The sequence below is a fragment of the Panthera uncia genome, chromosome D4 (assembly GCF_023721935.1).
Source record: "Panthera uncia isolate 11264 chromosome D4, Puncia_PCG_1.0, whole genome shotgun sequence".
Lineage (NCBI taxonomy): Eukaryota > Metazoa > Chordata > Mammalia > Carnivora > Felidae > Panthera > Panthera uncia.
In genome coordinates, this window is record NC_064807.1 from 84,698,672 (window position 1) to 84,722,341 (window position 23,670).

At 48.6% G+C, this 23,670-nt stretch overlaps 1 protein-coding gene across 14 annotated transcripts in view; it reads left to right on the plus strand.

The window, feature by feature from the left end:
* Nucleotides 1–23,670, plus strand: part of ODF2 (outer dense fiber of sperm tails 2) — a 35,830-nt gene that overhangs the window by 6,420 nt on the left and 5,740 nt on the right. For all 14 annotated transcript variants that reach the window (XM_049629740.1, XM_049629758.1, XM_049629793.1 and 11 more), the window contains 12 exons: nucleotides 6,498–6,668; nucleotides 7,579–7,739; nucleotides 8,511–8,640; nucleotides 9,225–9,356; nucleotides 13,490–13,561; nucleotides 15,104–15,175; nucleotides 15,297–15,413; nucleotides 16,052–16,237; nucleotides 16,654–16,763; nucleotides 18,328–18,463; nucleotides 21,486–21,596; nucleotides 21,700–21,804. In XM_049629740.1, the coding sequence (XP_049485697.1) occupies nucleotides 6,498–6,668; nucleotides 7,579–7,739; nucleotides 8,511–8,640; nucleotides 9,225–9,356; nucleotides 13,490–13,561; nucleotides 15,104–15,175; nucleotides 15,297–15,413; nucleotides 16,052–16,237; nucleotides 16,654–16,763; nucleotides 18,328–18,463; nucleotides 21,486–21,596; nucleotides 21,700–21,804 (1,503 nt within the window). The remainder of the gene's footprint in view (nucleotides 1–6,497; nucleotides 6,669–7,578; nucleotides 7,740–8,510; nucleotides 8,641–9,224; nucleotides 9,357–13,489; nucleotides 13,562–15,103; nucleotides 15,176–15,296; nucleotides 15,414–16,051; nucleotides 16,238–16,653; nucleotides 16,764–18,327; nucleotides 18,464–21,485; nucleotides 21,597–21,699; nucleotides 21,805–23,670) is intronic.

Below are 23,670 nucleotides of genomic sequence, written 5' to 3' on the forward strand. Positions count from 1 at the left end.
TATTCCAGTGTGTGTGTGTGTGTGTGTGTGTGTGTGTGTGTGTATTTACATAAGAAAGATTGGAATTAGGGGCGCCTGGGTGGCCCAGTTGGTTAAGCGTCCTGCTCTTGGCTTCTGGAGCCCCACACTTTGGGCTTTGTACTGACAGCACAGAGGCTGCTGTGTCTCTCCCACCCTCCCTCCCCACTAGCACCTGCACGCGCTCTCTCTCAAAAATAAACATTAAAAAAATTAGATAAGGGGCGCCTGGGTGGCTCAGTCGGTTGAGCGTCCGACTTCAGCTCAGGTCATGATCTCGCGGTCTGGTCTGTGGTTTCGAGCCCCGCATCGGGCTCTGTGCTGACAGTTCAGAGCCCGGAGCCTGCTTCAGATTCTGTGTCTCCCTCTCTGCCTCTGCCCCTCCCCCTCTTGCACTCTGTCTCTCTCAAAAATAAAAAAATAAACATTAAAAAAAAATTTTTTTTTAATTAAATAAATACATGAATACACTTAAAAAAATTTTAATGCCTTTTAAATAAGAGGGAAAGAAAGCTTGGAATTAAAACGCTGTCTTCCATTTTTTACTACACGTACCTGACTAATCAGATGTAAATGAAAAACAACTATGTTTTAAAACACAAGCTGTCATTTTTATTGAATGGAATATACTGTAATTGAAAAGCTTACTGAGGGGCGCCTGGGTGGCGCAGTCGGTTAAGCGTCCGACTTCGGCCAGGTCACGATCTCGCGGTCCGTGAGTTCGAGCCCCGCGTCAGGCTCTGGGCTGATGGCTCGGAGCCTGGAGCCTGTTTCCGATTCTGTGTCTCCCTCTCTCTCTGCCCCTCCCCCGTTCATGCTCTGTCTCTCTGCCCCAAAAAAAAAAAAAAAAAAATAAAAAAAAAAAAAAATAAAAAAAAAAAAAAAAAGAAAAGCTTACTGATATCTCATGTTGGCAAGGGTAGGAGAAGTCAGCAAACTTTTTTATACTGTTTTGAGAGGATTGGTGAAATCATTTAACAGTTCTGGGGCACGTATGTAAACATTGATGCTAGGTTTTATTTTTAAAAAATATTTTTTGGGGCGCCTGGGTGGCTCAGTCGGTTAAGCGTCCGACTTCAGCTCAGGTCACGATCTCACGGTCCGTGAGTTCGAGCCCCGCGTCGGGCTCTGGGCTGATGGCCCGGAGCCTGGAGCCTGCTTCCGATTCTGTGTCTCCCTCTCTCTCTGCTCCTCCCCCGTTCATGCTCTGTCTCTCTCTGTCTCAAAAATAAATAAATGTTAAAAAAAAAATTTTTTTTTAAATTAAAAAAAATATTTTTTAAGATTTTTGTTATTTTTAAGTAATCTCTGCACTTAGTGTGAGGTTTGAACTCACGAACCCAAGATCAAGAGTTGTACAGTCCACTGACTAAGCCAGCCAGGCACCGCAGGGATCCTGTAGTTTTATACCTAGGAATTGATATTATAGGGATTTTTTTGTTTTTTGGGTTTTTTTTAAGTTTATTTTGGGAGAGAGGGAGAGAGAGCACGCAGGGGAGGGGCAGAGAGAGAGAGAATCCCAAGCAGGCTCCCTGCTGTCAGCATGGAGCCCGATGCAGGGCTCGATCTCGTGAACCTCAAGATCATGACCGGAGCCGAAATCAAGAGTTGGACGCTTAACCACTTAACCGACTGAGCTGGGGTACATGAGTACAGATATCATGTATAAAAATGTTTGTAAGAGAGAAATTTTGGAAGCAACCTAAATGTCTATCAGGAGGGTATTGGTTAAATTGTGATATATCCATGCAGTGGAATACCATACAACTGTTACAGTGATGGACGTAGATATTCATACATGATCATGAAGCACGGAGCTGCACAGCGGGTAGAGTTTGGCCCTATTTGTCCAAACAAGGGCATCTGTGGGTCACCTGGCTGGCTCAGTAGGCAGAGCATGTGACTTTTTTTTTTTTTTTTAATGTTTATTTTTGAGAGAGAGGGAGACAGTGCGCGTGGGAGAGGGGCAGAGAGAGAGGGAGACCCAGAATCAGAAGCAGGTTGCAGGCTCCGAGCCATCAGCACAGAGCCCGACGTGGAACTCGAAGTCACACGCTGGGAGATCATGACCTGAGCCACAGTTGGGTGCTTAACCGACTGAGCCACCCAGGTGCCCCTCATTATTTACTTATTTATTTTTGTTAGGTTTATTTTGACAGAGGGAGAGTGACGGGGGGAGGGGCAGAGAGAGAGGGAGAGACAGAATACCTGCTGTCAGTATGGAGCCCGATTCAGGGCTTGATCTAATGAACCTCAAGATCATGACCTGAGCCTAGATCAAGTGTCAGACACTTAACCTACTGAACCACCCAGACGCCTCAGAGCATGTGACTCTTGATCTTGGAGTCTTGAGTTCGAGCCCCATGTTGGGCGTAGAGCTTACCTGAAAAAGAAGAAAAAAACAGGATGTCTGTATCCATGTGTACATACATGTGTTTGTATATGTATAACATTTTCTCGAAAGATAAATAAAAAGTAGTAAGCAGTGACTACCTCTGGGGTTGGGGGGCCCTTAAAGGTTTAAAAATAAACCTTAAAGGTTTATTTTTTATTGTCTGCTTGAATTTCATTATAACAAGCATACTATGTTTTATAATTAAAAATGCTTTTTTAAAAAACAGAAAACTTAGTAGTTTTTGAAGTCTACATTAAAGATCTGCCACTCTGGAAACTGGCTTCCCTACTGACCTAGGTTGCTAGGACCTATGGTCCCCCCTGGAAAGTTCAATGCCTACTTTCAGTTCTGGGGCCCCAGAATCCTAGAAATGGAGGAGCTCAGAAAGGTGACTTCTGTCTCAGATAGCAGCTGTATTTCATGATGTCCCCTTGAGCCAGTGCCCTTCTCCTTCCCAGTGGGACTCTGTGTTTCTGGGAAGACCCAGCCTGACCTTTCCCATTATGGGCAAGCGAGAAAGGAAATGTGGGGTGAGCTGGACGTGGACCCCAGAAGCTGCTGTGTACATGTGGGGGTTCTTGTTTGATTTTTTAAAAAATGTTTATGTATTTTGAGAGAGAGAGAGAGAGAGAGAGAGTGAGCGTGGGAGAGGGGCAGAGGGAGATTGGAGAGACAGAATCCCAAGCAGGCTCCACGCCGTCAGCAGAGTCTGATGTGGAGCTCTATCTCACCAACGGTGAGATCATGAGCTGAGCCAAAATGAAGAGTTGGTCGCTTAACCAACTGAGCCACCCAGGTGCCCCCTTGTTCGATTTTTTTAAAACCCCTTCTGGTATATAAGATTGATTGCCTTTGGGAGAAAGGAGGTGTGGGTTTTTTTCTCTACCCTATTTTTATTATTTTTAAAACATTTTTTGAATGTTTATTTAGTTTTGAGAGAGCGACAGAATATGAGTTGGGGAGGGGCAGAGAGAGAGGGAGACAAAGAATTCGAAGCAAGCTCCAGGCTCTGAGCTGCCTGCACAGAGCTCAAGGTGGGGCTCGAGCCCACAAACTGTGAGATCATGACCTGAGCCGAAGTCGGACGATCAACCGACTGAGCCGCCGAGGCACCCTTCTACCCTATTTTTAAAAGTGATCTGTTTTTGTTATGGAAAGTTGAAAATTCAGAAAAATAAACCATCACCTGTCACTTTACTACTTTAATGTGACTGCTATTAAGTTTTAAAAGCTTTTTCTTAAAAAGTGCAGGAAAGTACACACATCAGAAGTATACTGCTTGACTGATGAATTTTTACAAACTGACTGTATCTGTGTAACTAACTACCACACCACTTAAGAAACCACATCATCATGAGCTTCCCCAGAAGCTCCCCTCTGGTCCTAATGCTGTCATTACCACCCCTGTGGGGAACCACCCTCCTGAAACTGCTAATATTTTGGTTACACTTACTGTCACACTTTTTCCTATGCATACTTTTGGGTTTTAAAATACCATTGTTATCATACTATATATTGTCCTATTACCCTCCTTTTATTTTTTATTTTATTTTTAAAAACTTTTTTAACATTTATTCACTTTTGAGAGAGAGAGACAGACAGACAGAGCACAATGGGGGAGGGGCAGAGGAAGAGGGAGACACAGAATCTGAAGCAGGCTCCAGGCGCTGAGCTGTCAGCACAGAGCCCGACATGGGGCTCAAACTCACAGACCATGAGATCATGACCTGAGCCAAAGTCTAATGCCCAACTGACTGAGCCACCCGGGCTCCCCGTATTACCCTCCTTTTAAATATTGCCAACTTTTTTTTCTTAAAAAAGCAATGTGCAGTCACTGTTGAAAAATTAGAAAATCCAAACCAGCACAAGAAAGAAAGTTAAAAAAAACACCTGTAATCCCAACACCCAACACTCTGAGAAGAGCTCTGGAACTTTTTTTTTTTTTTTTTTTGAGGGAGAGAGCAAATGCAAGCACAGCAGGGGAGGGGTAGAGAGAGGGGGCAGAGGATCCAAAGCCGAAGCTGGTTCTGTGCTAACAGCAGGGAGCCCAATGCGTGGCTGATACAGGGCTTGAACTCATGGACCCAGCGGTCATGACCTGAGCCAAAGTCAGACACTTAACTGACTTAACCACACAGGTGCCTGACTGCCTTGGAACTTCTAGGTGGAAGCCTTCCTGATCTTTTCTTACGAAGAGACTCCTTGTTTTGATTTTTGTAACAATGGGATTACTTAATGTATTCTTTTTGAACACACTTTGATTGTATTTATATTGTATCTTGCTTTTTTTTTTTTTTTTAAGACAGTATTCCATTGTGGGTATATTTGTACCATGATGTATTTAACCAATACTATCTTGTCATACATTTATCTTTATCCTTGCCTTGATATTAACTATTGATTCACATTCTTTTTTTTTTTTTTTTTTTTTTTTTAACGTTTTATTTTTTTTTGAGACAGGGAGAAACAGAGCATGAACAGGGGAGGGTCAGAGAGAGGGAGACACAGAATCTGAAACAGGCTCCAGGCTCTGAGCTGTCAGCACAGAGCCCGACGCGGGGCTCGAACTCACGGACCGTGAGATCATGACCTGAGCCGAAGTCGGATGCTTAACCGACTGAGCCACCCAGGTGCCCCTTGATTCACATTCTTAAACATTCTTGATAAGTCCCTAGAAATAGAATTTCTGGGACAAAGGGCACATGCATTTTTTTTTTTTTTAACGTTTATTTATTTTTGAGACAGAGAGAGACAGAGCATTAACGGGGGAGGGTCAGAGAGAGAGAGGGAGACACAGAATCCGAAACAGGCTCCAGGTTCTGAGCCATCAGCCCAGAGCCCGACGTGGGGCTCAAACCCACGAACCGCGAGATCATGACCCGAGCCGAAGTCGGACGCTTAACCGACTGAGCCACCCAGGCGCCCCCACATGCATTTTTAAAATTGTACCCTGAAAAGTCCTACTTGTCTGGTATTAGAGTCATACTCTTATTTTATTTTTTTCATTTTTAAACATTTATTTTATTTTTGAGAGAGAGTGAGAGAGAGAGCATGTGCTTGAGGGAGGGGCGGACCAAGAGAGGGAGAGAAAGAATCCTAAGCAGGTTCTGTGCTCATGTGGAGCTCAATCTCATGAACCGTGAGATCACGACCTGAGCCAAAATCATGACGCTTAACCAACTAAGCACCCAGGCGCCCTGAGTTATACTCAGTATTGAATACTTTTATTCCTGATATCTGGCACTTGAGCTTAAAAGGAGCACAGAACTGAACAAATAATAAGAAATAGCAAGTACTTAATGCACCAGAACAAACCTGGAGACTGAGTCAAGTTGAACATATCAAAACCCATGGAAACCCTGGCTCCCAGATTATAATATCTTTCTTCCTGGAATCTTACAAGCAAAGAGTCATACAGCTTGACAATCTTTTCAGGGGGGCACTTGCATTTTGTTTAAAAAACATGTTTTTATGCTGATGTATTTAAATATTTCCAGACATCATACCATTCTACCCCTCAAGTATTCAGTATGTGTTTCTAATAATTTTTTTTTTTTTTTTTTTTTTTTTTTGCGTAACCAAAATAACAATGATTAGTCCTAAAAACTTTATTTCTTCTTATCATCTATCTGGTCCACGTCACATTTACCCACTCGTCCCTAAAGCACCTTTTATAGCAGATGTGGGGTACCTGCAACTGTCCACTGTCATGCATTCATATTCATTTAAAAGGCTTTTGACATACTTCACTTCTGCCTTTGGTATGTGAAAACATCTATCGCCCCAAACTTTTGCCATCTTTGGGTATTGTGACTATTTTTGTCAGTTTGTTCTATCCTTTATTTTAAGCTTGACATTGTAACACAGGCTTATTTCTTGGTAGAAAATCTTCAGAAACATCACGTAAACAGGGGTAGGTAATGTTCCATCGAGAAGGCGCGGTGTGCTCTCCGTCCTGAGGTCCCTGTGGTCGGCCCTCGGCATTTTAGCCCTTCCTGCCTCCCCTGGACAAGCAGGTGGCTCTGGAGCTGATGGCTGTGGCTTTGCCTTATGAGTTCACGTGTCTCTCCCTCCTCTGCATCAGAATCCACCTCATTGCCTGGAGATCACGCCACCATCTTCAGAAAAGCTGGTCTCGGTGATGCGGTTAAGTGACCTCTCTACAGAAGATGACGACTCGGGTCACTGTAAAATGAACCGTTATGATAAGAAGATTGACAGTCTAATGAACGCGGTCGGTTGTCTCAAGTCTGAGGTGAGGGAGGTACGGGGTAAAATAGCTATTGGCCTGAGGGTGTGAAGGACAGCGGGTCCTGGTGACCGCTTCCTTCAGGCTGCCTGCCCCCTGCCCGCAGGCCTCCTGCCCTTCCCAGCAGGCTGCCCCAGGGCATTAGATGCCTCTGGGGAGGTAGCCGGGGCAACCTGGGACCCCTCTCCATCAAGCGCTTAGCCCAGGCCTGGCCCTGACCCTCCTGGTGCTCTGTACGGAGGCCCTGGTTTGATCTGGCCCAACAGTAAATGAAGCCGGTGGTGTTATTGTCCCCGTTTCGGAGACGAAGTGACTGGGACGCTGGGACCTCTGTTTCCCAGTTGACACAAAAGTTTTAAAAAAGAACAAAGCCCCAAAGAGGTGAAGGAAGTTTGTCCTCAGTTGGTGGGCCATGCCCTTAATTGGAAACGACCTGGAAGTCCCTGGCCCCCAACCGGGAGGGTGGCGGCGCTGGCGTGAAGTTCGGGTCTTGAGTGCTAATGTGGCCTGTGTCTTTAATCCCCCACCCTGCACTTGGGGCCCGTGGGCCCTCCTGGAGAACCTGGGGCTGGCCGCCTGGCAAGCCCTTTCTCCACAGCCCGCAGCGCGTGGGCCTTTTTGTGACATCTCTCCTGCGGTGTGCCAGCCGAACCACGGTCTGTATCCTGGCCCTGTCCCCGACCAGCAAGTCACTTAGGCTCTGTGTACTCGGTTTTCTCTGTCATGAGGAAACGAGATGAGTAGCGTCCGCCCGGAGAGTCTGTGTGATGACTAACTGAGATTGCAGCCAAGTGGACCTAGTGACCTATGTATCTGTCAATCGGAGGCGCCATTCTCTGGTCCAAAGTGATGGGCCTGGCGATGTGCGGAGGAGGAACCTCCCCTCAGTGGCCCCTGCCTGCGTGCCCCTGCACAGGTCAAGATGCAGAAAGGTGAGCGCCAGATGGCCAAAAGGTTCCTGGAGGAGCGGAAGGAGGAGCTGGAAGAGGTGGCCCATGAGCTGGCCGAGACCGAGCACGAGAACACGGTGCTGAGGCACAACATCGAGCGCATCAAGGAGGAGAAGGACTTTACCATGTAAGGCGGCCCTGTCCCAAAGTGTGCCTGGTGGGCCTGGGCACTGCCCCCGGGTCACAGCATACCCAGACTTACGGCTGTCCGGCAGTCACACGGCTAGCTACCCTATGGCGCCCGTGGTTCACGCTGTGAGGGGAGACGAGGACCCCCATAGAGTGCAGCGGGGGCGAGGAAGCCTTTCTGGAAAAAGCAACATTTAGGGAGAGTCCTGCAGAGTAGTTAGGGGAGGTGGGCAGTAGGTGCTGGGGAAGAAAGGATGCTGGATCTCGAGTGAAAGCCCCCAGGGAGGAGTTTGCAACTGAGAAATGGAAGGCAGGCAGGAAGGAGGAGAGGGGGCGGGCAGAGGGCAAGGGGAGCCATGGAGGTTGGCAGGGGCCGCTCTTAGCAGTCGCTTGAAGGGGTTTCCACTGAGCGGCCGTGGAGGGGTGTTCAAAGCAGGGCGCAGCGCGGCCAGGCTTGGCTCCGGTGTGAAGAGTGGATGGGAGGCTCAGAAGCGGATCTGACGGTGGTGGCTTTGAGGCTGTGGCAATGGCCAGGGACAGAGATGATGCTAATGACCAAGAGGCAAGCAGGGCCACAGATGCCATAACGTCACCTGATGTGAAGGCGTTGCTGTGGGGCCCAGGTGGCCTCCCAGGGGCCATCCCTCCCCCTCCCCCACTGTCCCCTGGCCAGGAGATGAGCCTCGCAGGGCATTGTGAGGCGAGCCCAGAGCTCCGGGTGGGCCGCGGCCTGGGAGGGCTCACAGAGCCCTATTCTCTCTGGCCCCAGGCTTCAGAAGAAACACCTCCAGCAGGAGAAGGAGTGCCTCATGTCCAAGTTGGTAGAGGCTGAGATGGATGGGGCTGCTGCTGCCAAGCAAGTCATGGCCTTGAAGGACACCATCGGGAAGCTGAAGACAGTAGGTGGCAGGCAGAGAACCACTCAGCCCTGGGACTGGGCCCAGAAAGGGGCAAGCTGCAAGCCGGGGAGGGGTCTTTACGCAGTCATCAGGCTGACTTTATGACATCTCCAGGCCAGGGGAGGGCACACTGGACTCCTCGAGCCCCACCCCCACTCTTACTTCTGGGTCCTGATCCCCGAGGATGACCTCTGGTGGCCAGGGGCTCTGAGTTGACCTCATCATGGGTCTCCTGGGATCACAGTGAGTTAAGGCCTAAGTCTGATTCCTGCAAGTGTCAGCCACAGTTTGATTCCTGCGAGTATCGGCCGCCGGGTGTCGTCCTCCTCCTCCACTTCTTCCAGGAAGTCTGCCTTACCTGCACTTGCCCATGCTGGGCACCCCGGCCCTTGTCCCTTGTCGTTCTCAGCTCCTGCCCCATCCTTGCAGGCCCACCTCCTCTGGGAAGCCTGCCCTTGACCGCTCCGGCCCTGTACACAGCGCTGGGCTTCTCTCCTGGGCTTCCTGGCACCAGCACCTCTTAAGAGGGGCCTGGCTCCTCCCTTCTTCCCCGGCACCGTGTAAGACCGCCTGCTGTCTTCCAGGAGAAACAAATGACCTGCACGGACATCAACACCCTGACGAGGCAGAAGGAACTTCTCCTGCAGAAGCTGAGCACGTTTGAGGAGACCAACCGCACCCTCCGAGACCTGCTGAGGGAACAGCACTGCAAAGAGGTGAGCTTGGACTCGGCCGCACCCCGTGGCACCAAGGGCCCCTCTGCTCCGAGCCTCCGCCCCCCCCCGTTCCTCGTCTGGGAAATGAACGTACTATCAGTGCCTGGCCTGACCTGACGAGACGTTCACGTGAAGTGCTGGGCACCCTGGTTGACTGCCTTGGGTGCTGCCTTGGTCGTCAAAGCTGGACCTGGTGGCTCAGGAAGGACCTGAGGAGTCCGGGATGGGCTCGGCCCCTGGTTAAATGGAGGATGGATAATGATTAGTACCAACGGTAGGGCTGCACTTTTCTTAAAAGATGGTCTCTGAAAGATATTCTATATTAGCAAATGATTCTGGAAAGACTGATGGCAAAAATAGCCATCTTCCTGTTTGGTTCAAATCAAAGAGACCATAGTGTCTTTTGTTTTGTTTTGTTTTGTTTTGTTTTATTTTTAAATTTTATTTTACGTTTAGCATTGTGAACTTCTTGTTTTATTTTTTAAAAATTAGTATTTAATTTAATTCATTATGTGTTTATTTTTTAAATTTTTATTTAATTTTTTTAATTAAAAAATTTTTAATGTTTATTTTACGTTAGAGAGAGAGAGAGAGAGACAGAGCATGAGCGGGGGACGGACAGAGAGGAGGGGAGACACAGAATTCAAAGCAGGCTCCAGGCTCTGAGCTGTCAGCACAGAGCCTGATGTGGGGCTTGAACTCACTAACTGCGAGATCATGACCTGAGCTGAAGTTAGATCATGAGACCTAAGCCGATGCTTAACCGACTGAGCCACCCAGGCACCCCTGTTTATTTAGTTTCAAGGTAGGCTCCACACTCAATGGGAGGCTTGATCTCACAACCCCAAGATCAAGAGTTATTGTTTTACTGATTGAGCCAGCCAGGTGCCCCACAATGAGTATGTAAAATAAGGAATATAAGCAGTGTGCTCACAGACCAGGCTTCCAAACGAAATCTTGTCCGAGTCATTAAATGTCTCCTTTGATGATAAGCTTATCAGAGGGATCCTTTCTCTCCAATCTGATAGTTTTTTATCACTTACATATATATCTGAGCAACATACAGTATTGTTTTGCATGTTTTCAAACCTTACATAAATGATATTGTTCCATATGTGTTCTTCTGAGTTGCTTTTTTCACTCAAAAAATATTTTTTAATGTTATTTATTTTTGGGGGGGGGGAGAGAGAGAGAGAGAGAGAGAGAGAGCGAGCGCGCGAGCATGTTCGAGAGAATGGGGGAGGGGCAGAGAGAGGGAGAGAGGGAATCCCAAGCAGGCTCTGCACTGTCAGCCCAGAGCCCGATGTGGGGCTTGAACTCACGAACCATGAGATCATGACCTGAGCCCAAATCAAGAGTTGGACGCTTAACCAACTGAGCCACCTAGGCACCCCTTCACTCAATATTTTTATAAGATTCATCCGGTTTTGTCCCTGAGACCTAAGATAGTTAATTTTCACTATATTCCATATTATGACTACTCCACAACTTATCCTTTCTTCTGTTGATGGAGGTGTATTTTCAGTTGTTTGCTATTAAATAAGCACTGTTATTTGGGGCATTCGTGTATATACTGTCCTGGTGTATTTGAGAGTTTCTAGAATATATTTCTATCGGTTTTATTAGTTATAGCGAAATTACTCTCTTAAAATAGTTAATACCTGTTTAATGTCTGGCTCAATATGCTTGGGTGGGCAATTTTTTTAACTGCTTTTTTTTTTTTTTTTTTTTAATTTTGAGAGAGAGGAGACACAGAAAGAGAGAGGGGGAGGGAGGGGCAGAGGGAGGGAGAGACAGAATTCCAAGCAGGCTCTGTGCTGTCGCGCAGAGTCTGACAGGGCTTGAACTCACAAACCGTGAGATCGTGACCTGAGCTGAGGTCAAGAGTTGGAGGCTTAACCAACTGAACCAACCAGGTGTTCCTGGCTGGACAATTTTTAACCTCTCTGGGCCTCAGTTTTCCCACCTGCGAAATGGGAGTAGCATCTTCCACGTGGTACCACGTGAGGACATGGATGGGGGATTGGCATACTGCCTGGCACATGATAGCTGTTTGGTGTGGTAGGGGCTGCTGCTGTTTGTCCTGGGACTGGGGCCTCCAGACAAACCTCTTCCTACTCAATTTGTCTCCTTTTTGACCCCTTAGCTTCTACTGTCCTAGAATCCCGGAATCTCCCGTTGGAGATGAAGGGTCAGCTAATCTGGACTCCCACCCACAGCGGCTACTCTCTGTTCAGTCTGGGCTCTCCTCTCCCCCTGCCCCCATGGCTCTTGGGACGGTACCCCCCATCTCTGTGCTTCCTCGGGATGCTCAGTGGATGAGAATTTGCTCTGGCTGTGGGGTCGGTTGGCTTAGGGCCCAGCGCTGCCATTTCCAGCTGTGTGATGTCGTGCAGCTCACCTCACTTCTCCCAGCCTCGATCTCCTCCTCTCTAAAATGGGGGTGGTCATAGTCCATGGCTCCTTAGAATGGGGGATTTGGTGAGAGTTGTGTGTTCGTTTGTGTAGTGTCCCCCTGGAGTCTCGGAGGACACGGCGTAAAGGACAGGGAGAGGAGCTGCAGGCCTTAACTTTCATCCCGTGTTCTTTGCCTCTTCCTGTTGCTGGAGAAACCATGATGCTGGCCTCTCTCCACTCCCAGCCCTGCCATGGCTTGTGAAGGGGACCTGTGAGCCTGAGAGGAAAAGGGAAGGCGAGCCCAGCCCCCTTCTACGGAAGAGTAGAGATGGTTCTCAGACACGGCCTGTTTGGGAGAGATGGGCAAGGGTATGAGCAGGCAGTCGGGGAAGAAGAGGGAGCTCAGTGGCTGATAAACTTATGAGTGATGGGGGAAACGCAAGCTAAAGCAGCAGGAGTCTGCTGGAAAGACTGGCCGCCACCCAGGGCCCTCCTCCTGCCCATGGCCATGCAAATCTGTGCAGGCATTTTGTAGGTCATTTCAGCTGCTGCAGATCACAGACCTTCTGGCCCAGGCATGCCGCCTCTCTCCACCCTAGAGAGAGACACTTTGTACACGTCTGGCCCAGCACAGTACATTGCTACAGTGTTTGCATTTATGCAACCTGGGAACAGCTTCCTTGCCCAGAGGCTGTGCAAGGGGAGAGGTGAAAAATGCAGTGGCCTGTTGGAGAAAGAAGGCCGATTAGTGGCTGCAGGGGGCTAGGGCAGGAGGGAAAGAAGAGTGTTTTAACAGGTCTTTCGGTTGGGATGATGGAAATGTTCTGGAACTAGAGAGTTGTGGTGGTTGCACAATATTTGGATATACTATATATATGCCACTGGATTTTACACTTAACCAAATGTAAAATGGCATGGTTTATGTTAGCGATATGTTACCACAATTTAAAAAATTAATCATGGAAAGTGCAAAAAAACATTGAATTGTGCATTTTATTTATTTATTTATTAAAAAATGTTTATTTACTTTTGCGAGAAAAGAGAGAGAGCTCAAGCAGGAGAGGGACAGAGGGAGAGGGAAACACAGAATCTGAAGCAGGCCCCAGGCTTTGAGCTATCAGCACAGAGCCTGATGCGGGGCTCGAACCCACAAATCACGAGATCATGACCTGAGTTGGAAGCTTAACCGATTGAGCCCCTAAATTGTGCCCCTAAATTGTGCTTTTTAAAGGGGTATGGTATCTGAATTTTCAGCTCAATAAAGCTGTTGGTGTTTTTTTTTTTTTTAAGATTTTTAAATTTTTAAATAATCTCTACACCCAACATGGGGCTCAGATTCACAATCCCAAGATTGAGTTGCACACCCCACCCACTGAGCCAGCCAGGCATCCCTCAAGCTCTTTATAAAAAACCAAGTTGTAGCATAAAAATACAGTATGCTATCATTTGGGTCAAATCACTCATAAATCCCTTCGCATCCCAACCCCCCAAAAGATAACATTTCTCTAGGTGTAGCTATATATAAATGCGTAGAGAAAGGATAGGCAGGACACTCATCAAACCAGTAACAACGGGGTGGGGTTTGGAGGTGGATGAGGGTGATTATTTTATAATGAGGTTGCAATCTATTTATGATTCCTATAATTGGGAAATGTAAGTCTTGGAAAAGGGAAAGAATCCATAGGATGTAGACATCTGGGTTCATTGCTTAACGACCTGTGTGCCTTCCCTTGAAGGATTCCGAAAGGCTAATGGAGCAACAAGGAGCACTACTCAAAAGGCTGGCGGAGGCGGACTCAGAGAAAGCGGTAACACTGCGCCCCCTGGCGGATCTAGTGGGTTTTAGGCGACAGTGCACAGAGGGGCTGGAGGGACACGGCAGCCTCGCTCTGACATTTCTTTGGGTCTTAGTTTCCTGATCTGTAAAATGGGCTGATGTCCCCTGCCTTGCCTGCTCCACTGGGCTTGTCTAGTTGATCACTTGGAAGCTTGAAACCACCAAGCTGAACACCCAACCTGAGGGATGCTGCTCCTGCTGATGGAGTTACTAACCATCAGTCTGTTACTTGAATTTCCTTATTTGCATTATGGATTAAAAGCCATCCAAAGGTAGACTTTTTGGTTCAGCAATTCCAGTTCTGGGAATCTCTCCCAAGGAAGCATGCTCCAAAGGCTGGTCCATGGAACCCTAAGTTCCTCGACGATGTTAATGGGTACCAGAAACAAAAGCAGGGAGTGATCTGTGGTCACATAAATCGGGAAACTGCTGGCAGGCCTGCACAAAAAATTCACCATGTTAACTCCCAAGACCTTTTGGAGTATTTGAGGTATTAATGCCCACACGAGTCTCCCAAGGGAGAAGGAAGATGAAAGCCACCTTTCCCAAGGTTGGGCGCTCGGCCCCCGAGGCCTCTCCGAAGGTGACAATCGGGGATTCAGCATGAAGGGGATAACGCCTAAATCTGCATCTCCAGCTTGAGAGCCCGGGAACCAAATTATGATACATCAGTAAATTGAAACTTTAACTTGCTGTTTCAAAAGGTGTAGAAGATTTAATCACATTATGGTAAATGTTGTAGGAACATTTTTGCATAAGACTTCTTAATGTGTTTTTTTTTAATAAATTTTTTTTAATGTTTATTATTTTTGAGAGACAGAGAGACAGAGCATGAGCAGGGGAGGGGCAGAGAGAGAGAGGGAGACACAGAATCAGAAGCAGGCTCCAGGCTCCGAGCTGTCAGCACAGAGCCCGACGCGGGGCTCGAACTCACGAACCGTGAGATCATGACCTGGGCTGTGGTCTGATGCGCAGCTGAGCCACTCAGATGCCCCAAGACTTCTTAATGTGTTTTAACAGTGGTTCTCTTTGCCTGGGGGATTATGGGGATTCTAATTTAGCATTTTGTTTTGTTTTTCATTGTTTCCATGACTAATATTATTTAATTTAATTTAATTAATTAAAATTTTTTTGAGAGAGAGAGCGTGAACAGGGGAGGAGCCAAGGGAAAGGGAGAGAAAGAATGCCTGGCATGGAGCCTGATACAGGGCTCGAACTCACGACCTGTGAGATCGTGATCTGTGCCGAAATCAAGAGTCAGACACTTAACCAACTGAGCCACCCAGGCGCCCCTAACGTTACTTTATCTTAAATTGCAAGATCAATACGTATTTGTTGTCTTGAACATTCACTACAGATATTGGATGCTTCCTGCCAGGGTCTCTGTGACATGGGCAGGTACAGTTGGGATCTTGGGCCTTGTTGCCCAGGCACTCACAGGAGTGGCTGTCGCCCCCGGGCCTGACTCCCTTGCTCTTCCCAGGGAGCTCATGACAGTGTGTGTTCTCTCCAGCGCCTGCTGTTACTCTTGCAAGACAAGGACAAGGAAGTAGAAGAACTTCTCCAGGAAATACAATGTGAGAAGGTACCAGCCCTGACAGTTGCTCCTCCTTATGAGCCAGTAGAGTTTCGTGGGGAGGATGCACTCTGGAATTGGACATCTGGGTTCAAATGCTGGCTCTGCCACTTTCTCTCTCTCTCCAAAGGCTCAAGCAAAGACAGCGTCCGAGCTTTCTAAATCCATGGAGTCTATGCGGGGGCATTTGCAGGCCCAGCTCCGGTGCAAAGAGGCAGAGAACAGTCGCCTGTGCATGCAGATCAAGGTACCTGCTGGCCCCGCGGGTGGGAAAGGAGGGGCCGGGACATGGCAGTCCCAGGGCGGTGAGCCACACTCAGTAAGGCTTTGCCTCAATGGTTTATGGGGCACTTGCTGCCAAGGCACTTCTGCTTCAGAGAGACTCTGGGACAGTGGCAAGAGCAGTGGACCCCAGAGGCCTTGGGTGCCCTTCCCAGGAGTGACCGGGTTTGGTGCCGTGACCCTGAGCCAGTCACTTAATCCCTTAGGTCCTTGGGTCTTTCAACTACCCCGGGGGGAAGGAACGGTCTCAGTTGCTGCTTGCCTATGTGAGCTAGGGACCCTCTGAGGTCGTAGCTCTGCTGAATGAGTGAGAGATCCTTCTGACCACAGCACTGGGAGCTGAAGGAAGAGTTCTGTCCTAACATTAAGACCCGATGGGTTCGGTGACCCAGAGAGGTGCCACGGAGAGCTGGGAATGGCCCTCATCCCTGGCCTGCATTTAGAGAGCCCTAAGGCCCCACGCAGTTGGTGACCCGTTTTCTTTTTCCCTGTCCCCCATCCCTTCTCTTCGCTGGTCCCCTTTCCTCGTCTCTGCCCTCCGTCTCTGCCTTTCTTGTCTCTTCCTGCCCACTCCCCCGACCCTTCCTGGCCCTCCCTCCCCAGAACCTGGAGCGCAGTGGGAACCAGCACAAGGCAGAAGTGGAGGCCATCATGGAGCAACTGAAGGAATTAAAGCAAAAGGGAGACCGGGACAAAGAAACCTTAAAGAAGGCCATCCGAGCCCAGAAGGAACGAGCTGAGAAGAGTGAGGAATATGCCGAGCAGCTGCATGTGCAACTTGCTGACAAGGTGGCAGGCCTTCCCTGAGGGCGGCCGGGGTGGCGGCAGGCGGTGGGGGTGCGGAGGGATGGTGATAGTGGAAGGGTGAATGAGCCGGGGGGGGGGGGGGGGGGCAGTGGGTGAGTAAATGGGTAAAAGGATGAAAGCGGGGTGGCTGGCTGGCTGGCTGGAGACGAGAGATTAGAGGGGAGTTTAGCCTATGTCAGTTTTGTGGGTGGGAATGATGGTTGAGGAAGGATTTGCGAGTAGGGCGCATGTGACGGCTAGAAATCGAGAAGCTGCCGCTGGGCTCACGCAATCACCCTGGGTGCTCTCTGCAAAGGGACTGCGGGGGTGAAGAGTCCTCCAGGGTGAGCCCAGCCCCCAGCTGCCTCGGCTTCAGCGCTGACCCCAGGCTGACGGGCCCTGTTGTCCCATGTTCCCAGGATCTTTATGTCGCTGAAGCTTTATCCACTCTGGAATCATGGAGGAGCCGCTACAATCAAGTTGTGAAAGACAAGGGAGACCTGGAGCTGGAAATTATCGTCCTGAATGAGTACGTGCGTTTAGGCGACGGTGCAGGGGCTGATGAGGGAAGCAGGCAGACGGGTGGAAGGAGCCTGGCAGCCTGAGGGGGGCCCCAGCGCCCTCGCGGCTGCCATGTAGTGTCGCCAGTCAGGGGCCGCACTGGGCTGAGGTGTGGCGGCCCAGGCGGGGGCCGTGGAGGGGCCAGAACTCTCTGCTCACACAGGGCTAAGTCTGTTGCCGGTCCCTGGGCTGAGCTGGGTCCCAGTGTGCACAGCGTGGGAACTGGGCGTGCACACTGGTGTCCTCATTCCTGTGCCGGGGGGGGGGGGGGGGGGGGGGGGGGTGGATCATGTCTTCTCTCTGTCGTCTGCCCAGTAACGGCAGCTGTGTTGCCCAGCCCTCAGAAGGTCAGAGTAGGAGGCCAAAATGGCCTAAAGTTGCCGGGGACTGAACTCACACTTTTCTCGCCACTAGGCACCAGTGACCATTCAAACGTCCTCAGTGTCACCTATATTCATGTGTTCGTTCGTTTGAAAAATATTTATTGAGCATCTACTCATTATCTACAGATAGTGAAGGTAGAAGGACACGTGATACAGATGAGAGGCATTGGGGAAGAGATGCCCTGAGAAAGGGAAGTCTGAACTGGGTTTTTTGGATTTTTTTAATGTTTTTATTTATTTTTGAGAGAGAGAGAGGGAGAGAGAGAGAGAGAGAGAGAGGGAAGGAGGATGGGAGGGGCAGAGAAAGAGGGAGACAGAGAATCCAGAGCAGAATCCGAGCTGTCAGTACAGAGCTTGGTGTGGGGCTCGAACTCACAAACTGTGAGATCATGACCTGAGCTGAAGTTGGACACAACCAACTGAGCCACCCGGGCATCCCGGAACTGGGTTTTTAAGGCTGAGGAAGAGATTGCCGGGTAAAACAACGGGATATGTTTGCTTGGGCCTAGTCTGTGCTTAGCAAATATTTGCCGAATGAACTGTAATTGATCATTACTGAGAGCACATACCGTGTAAAGGTTCTGTATTGGGTCTGTGAGCCCGAATGCTCCTGTGAGGCCACAGTCCTCCGTTACTGGATTATAGCCCTGATGAGTGATGGAGGGGAAGGGGGAGGGAGCGAGGGCCGGGGCAGCTGGCTTCTCTCCCATCGTGCCGTATACATTCACTGCAGTCCCCACCCGTGCTAGGCGAGTGTTCACACCTGTGAACAAGGAAGTGTAATGTCTGGGGGTGTCCCTGACCACCCAGGCTCGGAGTTCTGTCCTGATTTTAAGACCTGCTGGACTGAGATCCAGGGGGTGCCATGGAGAGCTGGGAAGCGACCCCGTCTCTGGTTCTTGTCTTTAGGGAGTGTCTTGGCCTCATGGGAGGATCAGGACACAGAAGGCTTTTGGAGGGGGTGGAATGGGAGACCAATCTGAAGGCTGTCAGAAGAGGTGGGGTACATGGGAACGCCACAGTGGCAGACAGGGCACAGAGATGGGACTGGCTGGGGAGGAACCCATGGGCCCACGCCACACAAAGACCTGGCTCCTCAGAACCCATGCAATTGCTTCTCTTGTCTGCTTTCACTCTGCGACCTCCCAGCCGGGTGACAGATCTTGTAAACCAACAACAAACATTGGAGGAGAAGATGCGGGAAGACCGGGACAGCCTGGTGGAGAGACTACACCGGCAGACTGCTGAGTATTCCGCGTTCAAGCTAGAGAACGAGAGGCTGAAGGTCTGTCGTGAGAGCAGCCTGGCACCATGGGTGGAGGACAGTGGCGCTGCTGGTGGGGCACTCTCGATGGGGCCCCAAGGATGACCCGGGGTTCTTCAGGGGGCCTGGAGGCAGGAGCCTGATTAGGAGGGCGTGCGCCGGAGTCGGGCCTGGATTCAAGTCCTGACCGCCTCTTGCTAGTACAGGCCCCGGGTTAGACGGTTCATCCTTTGTCCCCGAGGTTTCCTTAGCAGGAGGAAAGGTTGCCTGGTGAGAATGTGGCAATGCATGTGAGACACTTAACACGCACACTCAGCCATCGGAGGAGGACACTGACACCTGGGGGGCTGCTGGCCCCTTCATGTGTATCCACTCTCCCTTTAACCTCCTGATAATAGGGTGGTCGTCTCTGCTTTATAGAATAAAGAAGCAGGCTTCAAGAGGGGTCAGGTTTGTTGCCCAGATTTTGCCCTTGGAAGTGTTGGAGTTCGGATTTGAAGCCGATTCTCGTTCTGGAGCTTTGGCTTTTAACCACTTGCTCTACACCCAGCACAGCAGGGACGAGAGGCACCTGAACCAAGGTTCCTATTTCAGAGCCAGGTTGGATCCTATTAATTGATCTGGACAATAACATGTGGGCCTGTTTATTTATTTTTTAAAATATTTTGTTTTTATGTAATTTCTTTTTTAAAAGAATTTTTTTAAGTGTATTTGTTTAGAGAGAGATAGAGACAGAGTGAGTGGGGAAGGGTCAGAGAGAGAGGAAGAAGAGAGAGAATCCCAGGCAGGCTCTGCGCCATCAGCACAGAGCCCGATGTGGGGCTCGAACTCACGAAACCTGAGCTCATAACCTGAGCCAAAACCGAGAGTGGGACGCTTAACTGACTGAGTCACCCAGGCACCCCGTATTTTTATGTAATTTCTTACACCCAACTTGAGGCTTGAACTCACAAACCTGAGATCGAGAGTCACATACTTAACCGACTGAGCCAGCCACGCACCCCTAGATTAATTTTTTTTTTTTTTTTACTGGTTTATTTGTTAAGATTGATTTTAAAAGAAGTATGACATATGGCAAGGTACACACATTCTAGAATTTTCATGAAGTGAACACATTTTTGTCCATCAGTCACCTTGACCCAAACCTTATTAGCACCCCAGTGACCTCACCTGCTTATAAGCCCCCCTGTGAAGGTGACCGTTATCCTGACTTCAGTCACCACAGGTTAGCTAGCCTGGTTTTGAATTTTGTGCCTGGCTTTCATACAGCATTATGGTCGCGAGCAATCCGTGCCGTGTGACAGGTCTCATACTTAATGCTGTCCGGTCTGCTGTTGCACGACCACACCACAGTAGATCTATCCATTCTACTGTCAGTGGATATCTTCGTGTACCTTTGGGTGCACCTGTTTGGTGTATTTTTTTTTAAATTTTTTTTTTTAACGTTTATTCGTGTTTTGAGCGAGACAGAGCCAACGAGCAGGGGAGGGGCAGAGAGAGCCCGATATCAGGCACAGAGCCTGATACGGGGCTCAAACCACGAACGGTGAGATGGTGACCTGAGCCGAAGTCGGATGCTTAACCGACTGAGCCACCCAGAATTTGTAAATTAAATTCTACCTTGAGGTAGAGTTGCCGGGTCATCAGATAGCATAAATTCGGCTTTGGTAGAAGTCACCACAGAATAAGACGGTTGTACAAATTCACCCTCCTGTCAGGGATGTGTGGAAGGTAAGAGTTGCTCTGTGACTCCTCGGGGACACTTGGTACCGTCAGCCTTTCCTACTGGAGCCACTCAGCGGGGGGAGGGGTGGTTGCTGGGGAAATGAAAGTCGGCCTCCAAACCTAACAAGTGGTTAGGGGGTTGGTTACAGTACGTGTGTCTGTGAAGCGTAACACAGTGTGGCCATTCAAAATAATGTTTTTAGGAGTCTGTTGTCTTAGATGATGATTACAAAGTTCACAGTGGAAGTTTAACACAGTGCACAAATGTGACGTGGAAGTCTTGTTCTTCCTTAACTGTACATAGGTATTTTTCCGGTTGTTTTCCCCCAATACTAATATAGACATTCAAACACATACATACCCATTATTCTGCAGCCTGCTTTTCTCATTCAACCATACTTCACGGATATCTTTTTAGGTCAGGTTTGGGTTTGGTTTGGTTTGGTTTTTTAGCTTTATCTCTTTCAGTGACTGCATATTGTTTTACTGTATTGAGATACAATGATTTCTTTTGTTCCATCTACTGAGGTGAACATTTAGGCTGTAGGAGGACATTTGTTGACTTGAGAAGTAGGTATAACATCGTTGCTACTTGCAAAAGCATGTTGCAAAGTAGTAAGTACAATATAATCCCATTCTTGCTGAAAAAAAAAAAGTACTCAGCTACTGACAGAAAGCCATAAACCAAGGCATCCCTTGGTGCAATCATCATGCATCACAGTTAGTTTTCCTTGGTCTTATCTCCATAGTCTTTAACTTTTAATTTAACTTTTAATTATGTATTGCTTTTGTAATAAGAACAAGAAAACACAGGGGTCGCTTACTTGCATCTACACTTGACCCTTGAACTGCATGGGTCCACTTATATGCAGATTTTTTTTGGATAAATACAGTTCAGGACTATACGTGTATTTTCTCTTCCTTATGATTTTCCCAAAGTTTTCTTTGCTCTAGCTCACTTTATTGTAAGAGTACAGTATCTAAGACACCTAGCATACAGAATAGGTATTAATTGACTCTATGTGTTATTGGGAAGTCTTCCGGTCAACAGTAGGTTACTAGAAATAGTTAAGTTTCGGGGAGTCAAAAGTTCTATGTGCATTTTTGATCGTGTGGGAGGTCGGTGCCCCTAGGCCCCCCATCGCTCAATGGTCAAGTTCTTTCTTCACTTGAGTCGCCCTGGCGCACCTTGACTTCGGGTGTGGGTGTGAGGCGTCAGGGCTTCCCCCGGCTGGCCACTTGCAGTGGGAGGTGAGGGTGGGATGGCTGTCTGCTCTGGGAAGCTTCCTGTGGGTTACTCAGTAGGCACCCCTTCTAGGCTAGTTTCGCCCCGATGGAGGACAAGCTCAATCAGGCGCACATCGAGGTGCAGCAGCTGAAGGCGTCGGTTAAGAACTATGAAGGGATGATCGACAACTATAAGAGTCAGGTAGGTGGTCTGCGCGAGGTCAGCCAGGAGGCCTCTCCCAGGAAGGGTCGGGGGGAAAGGTGTTTTTCACTGAAACTCGGCCCAATGCTTTGGCGGCTCCTAGGTGATGAAGACCAGACTGGAGGCTGATGAAGTGGCCGCCCAGCTAGAACGCTGTGACAAAGAGAACAAGATCCTTAAAGATGAGATGAACAAAGAGATCGAAGCGGTACTGCTCCCCTTCCTTGCTTTCTTCCGCCATCCAGTCCCATGTCTGCCAGTCTGTCCCTCTGGGCTTCCTTGATTTGGACCAGAAAATTGAGTTTTCTCATTGCTGGGCTGGTCCACACTACTGTGTATGTGCCTTCTCCCTGCTCTTGCTCGCTCGCTCGCTCTCTCTCTCTCTCTCTCTCTCGCTCTCGCTGTCTCGCTGCTGCTTTCCTCCTGGTTTTCTTCTTCAGTTTCCTTAAAATAATCTCCCCTGCTTAGAGCAAGTCCAAGTGGATTCAGGTGCTAAGATCTGCCAGGTCTTGGCCATGCCTGTTTTGTTCTGCACCAACCCAAAGACGTGCCTCTCCTTCCCCTTTCCCCAAAGAACCTTATTCTTTTAGAGACAGCTTGGATCTCTAGAGACAAAGGGGTCATCTTATTATTACCTTTATCTTTTTTTTTTAATTTTAATTTTTTTAAATTTACATCCCAATTAGTTAGCATATAGTACAACAATGATTTCAGGAGTAGATTCCTTAGTGCCCCTTGCCCGTTTAGCCCATCCCCGCTCCCACAACCCCTCCCGTAACCCTCAGTTTGTTCTCCATATTTATGAGTCTCTTCTGTTTTGTCCCCCTCCCTGTTTTTATTTTTGTTTCCCTTCCCTTATGTTCATCTGTTTTGTCTCTTAAAGTCCTCATATGAGTGAAGTCATATGATTTTTGTCTTTCTCTGACTCTCTAATTTCACTTAACATAATACCCTCCAGTTCCATCCACGTAGTTGCAAATGGCAAGATTTCATTCTTTTTGATTGCCGAGTAATACTCCATTGTCTATATGTACCACATCTTCTTTATCCATTCTTCCATCAGTGGACATTTGGGCTCTTTCCATCCTTTGGCTATTGTCGAGAGTGCTGCTATAAACATGGGGGTGCATCCGTCCCTTCGAAATAGCACACCTGTATCCCTTGGATAAATGCCTAGTAGTGCCATTGCTGGGTCGTAGGGTAGTTCCATTTTTAATTTTTTGAGAAACCTCCATACTGTTTTCCAGAGTGGCTGCACCAGCTTGCATTCCCATTACTGTTACCTTTAGAGATGGACTGAGTAGTCCAGGTCCAGCCACTAACCTGTGTCATAGCCTTGGGCAAGTCCCTGCCCCATCTGGTCCTCAGCCTCTTTGTTAATTTTTTTTTTTTAATTTATTTATTTTTGAGAGACAGAGAGAGACAGAGCATGAGCAGGGGAGGGGCAGAGAGAGAGGGAGACACAGAATGCGAAGCAGGCTCCAGGCTGTGAGCTGTCAGCACAGAGCCCGATGTGGGGCTCGAACTCAAGAATCACAAGATCATGACCTAGGCCAAAGTCAGTTGCTAAACTGACTGAGCCACTCAGGTGCCCCCAGTCTCCTTGTTAATATAGGGATGGGCTAAATCAGAGAGTTCTGACCTTCTCCTCTGAGCTGTAGCATTGGGATTGCCTTCCTAGGGGCTTTGGAGTTAGACTGGACCTTAATCCTGGCTCTACCAGTTTCTTTTCTTATTTTTTTTTTTTAATGTCTATTTATTTATTTGGGGGGAGGGACAGAGAGAGAGGGAGAGAGAGAGAATCCCAAGCAAGCTCTGTACTGTCAGTGCACACTGTCAGCATGCAGCCCGATGTGGGGCTCAAACTCACAAACTGTGAGATCATGACCTGAGCAGAAATCAAGACACTTAACTAAGCCACCCAGGCACCCCTGTCTCTATCAGTTTATAGCTGAGCAGCCTTAGGGAAATGACTTTGCTCCCTTGATCCTTAGAGTCCTTCCACTGGGACAACAGCACCAAGCTGATAGGTTGTTGTATGAATTCATTGAGTAATTCAGAGAGCTGTCAGCAC